This window comes from Nicotiana sylvestris, chromosome 8, assembly GCF_000393655.2.
Source record: "Nicotiana sylvestris chromosome 8, ASM39365v2, whole genome shotgun sequence".
Taxonomy (NCBI): domain Eukaryota; kingdom Viridiplantae; phylum Streptophyta; class Magnoliopsida; order Solanales; family Solanaceae; genus Nicotiana; species Nicotiana sylvestris.
The window spans coordinates 11,275,497-11,283,232 of record NC_091064.1 but is presented as its reverse complement, the minus strand read 5'-3'; the positions used below and the strand labels follow the sequence as shown (position 1 = coordinate 11,283,232).

Genomic DNA, 7,736 nt, shown 5'->3' with positions numbered 1-7,736 from the left:
TGATGCATTCCTTGAATTATACTGTGTTACCTCGGCGCCAAGCTGCAGCAAAACTTCATCGCCATTCTCTGTCACAAACAACGGTGAGACATAATCCCTACGATCAATGGGCAATGACATGGTAACCAATTTAGTCCAAGATTTCTCGACACCATATATACTCCTTCATCACCCATCTCTTAAACTCATTTGTCTTCACCGTCTAACGTATCATCACGTCACTAAATATGAGGTGAAGCAAGACTCTCAAAGTATGTGGTCATTTGAACTTGACGAAAATCACCTGACATGAAATCGTCGAGTCGTTTGAATGATGCATTTTTTGAATTATATTGTGTTACCTCGGCGCCAAGCTGCAGCAAAACTTCATCGCCGTTCTCTGTCACAAACAACGGTAAGACAGAATCCCTACGATCAACGGGCAATGACATGGTAACCAATTTAGTCCAAGATTTCTCGACACCATACTCCTTCATTATCCACATATCTGCCTTTTTTGGTTTATAGTTACAACAAGCAACTAAATACCCTCTTGAAACACCTAATGTCCAATAAATACCTTCATCTTCATAGCTCGGCAAAGCTATTTTCCCATATTTCCCTGCAGCCAAATCCAAAGTAACAATTTCCCAAGAATAATTTATTTTACTATAACATGTGTCCCAATGAAGAGCCCCATTAACAAAAACACCCAACTTTCCATTTATATAACCACTATTAAAACCCTCAATAGTCGACCAAGATTTAGCCTTTAGGCTATAAACCTTAACCACGTTCTCATATCTTCCCTCAGTTTTAGGAAAACTAAAAATCTTAACATCCTTATAATCTTCAATAAATGCATCATAACCAAATCCTTATCTACCATAACAACCACCACTATAATCTTTCAGCATTGTATCAGGAATAACATTAAAATTTCCAGTACATGGGTTGAATAACATTAGTGTCAACTTTTCACTGGTTAAACAAATTAACCCATTGCAAGAACCCAAAATCTTAGCAGAGAGAGTTAAAGATTTAGCAGGATTACTATGTTTAACCATAGTAAAAAATGAATCTTTTTCAAACCCCATGTTGTAAATATTGCAGAATCTGCCCAATTTAGAAACTGAGGCTACTACCGCAAGTCTATAATCAGTCATTTTGGGGTTGACTAAGGAAAAACTGACATGGGTTTTGTTAAATAGAGGAGATAAGAGTAAAGAAAGCCATGGTTTTGAAACAGACCTGAATTTCAAGAGAATTTTACAGGTAATCTCAAGAGAATTTCAAAGATGATTTCTTGTGGAAGGTTTGGTAATTCTTGCACCAAAACTATTGATGTTTCCTCCATTTTTGATTCACTTGCTTACTATTTTCTTGATGGTACTATGGAGTGTGGAGTTATATAGAGTGTGTTTGGCTAAACTTCTGGTCAAATTTCGGTATAAGTACCTTTTGGTTTATCTATGCGTTTGGTAAACACCCAAAGTATTTATATGCCTAAGTGTTTATAAATTAAAATCAGTCCTAAGTCATAAATTGGTGACCCGCAACTTATGACTTTTCAACTTATAAGCACTTTTAGTTTGACCAATATTTTTACTAGCTTATCCTAATAATATTTTCTAATTCACAAAATAGTTTTTTCAAAATAAAATTTGTAACTTTCTATTCATTCCATATTCGTTGTTAATTCTTTTCTTCACAAAGAAATTTTTTAATTTATAATCTTTTGAAAAACATTCAAGGGTATTTTAGTCATTTTAACAAAAGAATAGCTTATCACCACTTTTTTTTATCAAACACATACTGTTTATTATCAGTTTCAACACTTCTATTCAAATACGTAAATACTTATTTAAAAATCAATTTCAATATACTTCAAGCTTATCAACTATTTACCGTTAGGTAATCCAAACAGGCTAATAGTGGACTTGTCACTCGAGCTTTCAAATTTGGCGTGCCGTCAAAACATTATTTCAATTATAAGCACCTCCATTTTCAACTTGTTAGGAGGAAAAAAGATGTCCATCCCTTTCAATTTATACCAACATATTTGACTGTTTATTTAAAAATAAGATTTTTGAATTTATGGTATAAAATAAAAATCATATATTTTATGTTTTTTATAAATTATTATATAAAAATAAATTATATTCAAATATTGAAAAGGATCATTCTTTTTCACACGAACTAAAAAAAATACGTTCACATAAATTAAAACGAAAGGATTATAAGCTGAAGTGTTTGTTAGATTTGATTTGATATTTATTTAAAAAGAAATCAAACTAATTAGTATATATGATTTTCTCGGTTCAAATACTTTTTGGATATTTTTATTTTTATTATTTCAGTTCCTTTTTTTGTTACATGAAATAGAAATTCAATCAATTTCAATTAACTAGTTATAAAGAAAAACTAGACTGATTGATAAAATTATCCATAAATTAGTACTATATGTTTAGCTAAAATTATACGATGGATGGAATCTATGATCTTAATTATGTACTCCATCTATATCAGTTTATGTGTTGTAGTTCATATTTCGTGTCACGACCCTAAAACCAACCCGGTCGTGATGGTGCCTATCGGAAACTAGGTCAGCCGACACAACTCCCGATTAACCATTTAATCAATAACAATCATTTTTAAACCTTTAATTGATCAAATATCTCATAATGTAAGTCTAAATGAATAGTGCGGAATAAATACACAAGCCCGACATCGGGGTGTCACAAGTCACGAGCATCTACTAAGGTTTGAATACAGCAAAGAGTCTAAAAATAAACTAAATACATTCTAAGGAAGACAAGAGGGAGAAAAAGGCAGTGCTGCGAACGTCGAACAGCTACCTCGCTAACTCCGATGACTCTGCCACTGAGCAATCAACATCCGCAACCAGGTTCAGAAACACCTAAATATGCACACAAGGTGCAGGGAGTAATATGAGTACGCCAACTTAGTAAGTAATAAAAGTAAATGAAAGCTGAGCAGTAAAAAAACACGTAAACCACGTCAAATCGCTTCAACAAATGCAGGACTTTTTTAACACAGTGCAGAAATCGTTTACTTCAAAAATCATGCTCAGTTTCGGTAAAACCTTTTAAAACAACTTTCAATAGTTTCAAACGAATGATAAAACAGTGAGTAAAAAAATGATAGCAAACGTAAACAGCCCCTCGGGCAAAACGTGTATCCTAAACCGCCTCTCCGGCATAATATCAACAGAACCAGCCACTCGGGTTACCTCACAATCACTTGTAATCAACCCCTCGGGCATAACATGAATCAAGAATCGCTCCTCGAGCAACAATTGAATCAACAATAGCCCCTCAGGAAACATTATGAATCAACAACAGCCTCTCGGGCTACATCACATCACTCACACTGGGTACCCACACTCACTGGAGTGTACAAACTCCAGAAAGGGCCCCTTACGGCCCAAGTGCAATAACAAGCCATCTCGTGGCATAATCAAACAGGCTCTCGGCCTCATATCAAGCCACCTCATGGCGTAACAAATCAGGCCATCGTCCTCATAATCATGAATCAGTACAACACCACTCCGGCGTGCAGCCCGATCCCATAGTATCCTCACAATACAGGCCCTCGTCCTCACTCAGTCAGAAATCTCTCATGTCACTCGGGCAACAGTAAAATATGATGATCAGCCCAAAATATCATTTAAAATCGGAGTAAATATGGTTGAGTTATGAAAATAGTAGAATACAACATGACTGAATACAATTATGAAGTCAAAATAGTAAGTAATAGTAGTAAAAATCCCCTAAGGGTCCAAAACAGTTGGCACGAGGCCCAAACATGGCATTCAACCCAAAATAGGATAATACTTTCCAAAATAAAATGATAGCAAACAGTTTTCAATCAAATACATAGTTTAACGGTCATACGGGACGGACTAAGTCACAATCCCCAACGGTGCACGATCTCACGCTTGTCATCTAGCGTGTGTGTCACCTCAAAGTAGCACAACAATGTGAGATCTGGGGTTTCATACCTCAGGACAAACATTTACAATCATTACTTACCTTAATCCGGTCCAAACTCTAGCCCGCGATGCCCTTGCCTCTCGACTCGGTCTCCAAATGCTCCAAATCTAATCAAATACGGAGTTATACCATCAAAATATGCTAAGGGAAAAAGCCTACTCGAAAATAACCAATTTACATCAAAAATCCTGAAATTGGCCAAACCCGACCCCCGGTCCCATGTCTCGGATTCCGATAAAAATCACAAAACTGGAATCCTTACACTCTCACGAGTTCATACATATCAAATACATCAAAAATCCGACCTCAAATGACCCATCAAATCCCTAGATTTAGGTCTCCAATTTTCAAGCCCTAACTTCCAATTTTCTACTGATTTCCCATATAATTCAAGATTACAACCTTTAAAATCATCATAAACATGAGTTTAGGGGACCAGGGACCTGACCTCTAAGAAACCTTCTTGAATTCCCCCTTCAATAAGCTCTCCAAAGCTTTCTCCCGAATGAAATATGGTGAAAACCCACTCAAAAACGCGAAGGGTGAAATTTATATGTTCTGACCCAGCAAAGCTGCATTTGCAGTCCAATTATCGCACCTGCGGACCCGCACCTGCGGTCCCAGGTGCGCATCTGCGGATTCCACTTATCCGCCTAGCCACCGTACCTACGATCATATATTCGTACCTGCGCCATTGTAGGTGCGCCCAAAGTTCCGCTTCTACGGTTCCAGCCTTTCCCTCTCTTGGCCGCATATGCAACTTCACTTTTGCTTCTGTGGGCTCGCACCTGTGGTCCCCAAGCCCCAAGTGCGGTTATGATAGAAAACTCAGCAGCTTTGGCCGCAAATTCACAACTCCAAACTTCCCTTCAACCATCCGAAATCACCCCGAGGCTCCTGGGACCTCAACTAAAAGCACGAACAAGTCATATACCACTATACACACTTATACCAATCTCCGAAACACCTAAAACAACATTGAATCAACCAAAAGACATCGGATTCAAGCCTAAGGTTCCAAAAACTTCCAAATTCCGCTTTCGATCAAAAGGTCTATCAAACCTCGTCCAAATGACCTGAAATTTTGCACACACATCAAAAATGACACAACGGACCTAATCCAACTTCTGGAATTTCATTCCAACCCCTATATCAAAATCTCACCTATCATTCGAAAAATGTCAAAATTCCAATTTCGCCAATTCAAGCCTAAATCTACTCCGGACCTCCACAACACATTCCGATCATACCCTAAGTCCCAAATCACCTAACAGAGCTAACCAAATCATAAAAATTCTAATCTGAGATTATATACTAACAAGTCAAAACTTGGCCAAACTTTTCGAATTTTAAGCTTCGAACTAAGAACTGTTCATCCAGATTCATTCTGATTACCATGAAAACCAAAACTGATAATTTACATAAGTCATAATACATCACACGAGGCTAGTCAGGCCCGAGAACTGGCGAGCAAAGTGCAAAAGTTCAGAACGACCGGTCGGGTCGTTACATTTCGAGAGTAAACTAAGCTTTTCTTTGACTGCAATTTGTTAATTATTATGATTAAAGTATTTCCTTATGTAATTTTAAATGTATAAATTTTATATAAAAATCTAAAGATTATGAGTGTGTTTGGTATGAAGGAAAATATTTTCAAATTTTCTCATGTTTGGTTGACTTAACAGCTTGTTTGGATGGTTGCTATATATCATTTCATAATATATTGTATCATATTGTATTGTAACGTTTAATGAATACATTGTTTGGATAGATTATGTCGTTTGCCATTGTTTTATGATATCACGCACCAGCAATATAAAAAATATATGTAACGACCCAACCGGTCGTTTCATGAGTTATAGCTCTATTTTCCCTATTTCTACTTTTTTCTATGTTCTTCGGCTGTGTTGTATCTTATTATGTTGGTCGATTTGGGTCCGGGGTGGTTCCGGAGTGGAATGAGGCACTTAGCCTCCTATTTAGAAGCTTAAGTTGGAAAAAGTCAACCCGATGTTGACTTATGTGTAGACGGTCTCAGACTGGAATTCCGAGAGTTGGAGTAGCTTTGTAGTGTTAATTTTTACTTGCGTGCAAAATTTGAGAATATTCGGGCAAGGTTGATTGGTTTTGGAGTCATTGGTAGAATTTATGTGTTTTTGGAGTTCTTAGGCTTGAATCCGATGTATGATTCGATGCTTGGTGTTGTTATGAGTGATTCGTGGATTTGACTAAGTGTGAATGCCATTATGGGATGTGTTGGTATGTTTGGTTGAGATCCCGAGGGCCTCGGATGTGTTTCAGATTGTATTGGGGAGATTAGCTATTGAAGCAGTTGCTGGTGTCTTATGGAAAGGGGTTCTCTAAAGTCGGAAGCATGGTCAGCGGCGGAATTCTTCTGTCAGCGGTAGAAGTTTGCGGGAACGACGGAAATTCCGCAGTTAGCGAAAAAGGTACGATGGCGTCTATAATTTCGCTGTCAAAGGTAAAGGGCACGGCGGCGGTTGTTTTTGTAGTATATTGTGATGCATCTTGTATTGGACTTGGTGCGGTGTTGATGCAGAATGGCAAGGTTATTGTGTATGCTTTACGGCAGTTAAAGATCCACGAGAAGAATTATCCAGTTCATGATTTGGAACTAGCAGTCGTTGTTCATGCGCTGAAGATTTGGAGGCATTATTTATATGGCGTGTCATGTGAGGTGTTCACAAGCCATAAGAGTTTGCAATATTTATTCAAGCAGAAGGAGCTAAATTTAAGGTAGAGAAGGTGATTGGAGCTATTGAAAGATTATGATATCACCATCTTGTATTATCCTGGGAAGGCCAATATAGTGGTTGATGCTTTGAGTAGGAAGTCAGCCAGCATGGGCAACCTTGCATATATCCAGTCGATGAGAGGCTGCTTGCTTTGGATGTTCAGGCGTTAGCCAATCAGTTCGTGAGGTTGGATGTTTTTGAGCCCAGTCGTATTCTAGCTTGCACAGTCGCCCGTTCTTCATTATTTGAGCATATTAGAGATCGGCAGTATGATGATACTTATTTGTTTGTCCTTAGAGACTCGATGCGGCACGGAGGTTCCAAGCAGGTTACAATTAGAGCGTATCAGAGATCGGTAGTATGATAATCCTCATTTGCTTGTCCTTAGAGACACAGTGCGGCACGGAGGTTCTAAGTACGTTACAGTTAGAGATGATGGAGTTTTAAGGATGTAGGGTCGTATTTGTGTGCCTAATGTGGATGGACTTCGTGAGTTGATTCTAGAGGAGGCCCATAGTTCCTGGTATTCTATTCATCCGGGCGCCCCTAAGTGTATCAGGATTTGCGGCAGCATTATTAGTGGAGGAGGATGAAGAAGGATATTGTTGCATATGTAGCTTGGTATTTGAATTGTCAGCAGGTAAAGTACGAGCATCAGAGACCCGGTGGTTTGCTTCAGAATATTGAGATTCCTGAGTGAAAGTGGGAGCGTATCACTATGGACTTCGTTGTAGGACTCCCACGGACTCAGAGAAAGTTCAACGCAGTATGGGTCATTGTGGATAGGCTGACCAAGTCAGCGCATTTCATTCTTATGGCAGTTTCCTATTCTTCAGAGCGGTTAGCTGAGATCTACATCCGGGAGATTGTTCGTCTTCATAGTGTGCCCGTGTCTATCACTTCTGATCGGGGTATGTAGTTTACGTTGCATTTCTAGAGAGAAAAATAGTGTTGGGTATGCGGGTCGAGTTGAACACAACATTTC

General features: G+C 38.3%; 1 protein-coding gene across 1 annotated transcript; it reads right to left on the bottom strand.

Moving 5' to 3' along the window:
* Nucleotides 1–221: 221 nt before the first annotated feature.
* LOC104219744 (F-box/kelch-repeat protein At3g06240-like) lies at nt 222–1,076 on the bottom strand. The gene is made up of 2 exons (XM_070153456.1): nt 878–1,076; nt 222–829 (listed from the first exon to the last, which is right to left on the bottom strand). The coding sequence occupies exons 1-2, from the start codon at nt 1,074–1,076 to the stop codon at nt 222–224; spliced, it is 807 nt and encodes a 268-aa protein (XP_070009557.1).
* Nucleotides 1,077–7,736: the final 6,660 nt, after the last annotated feature.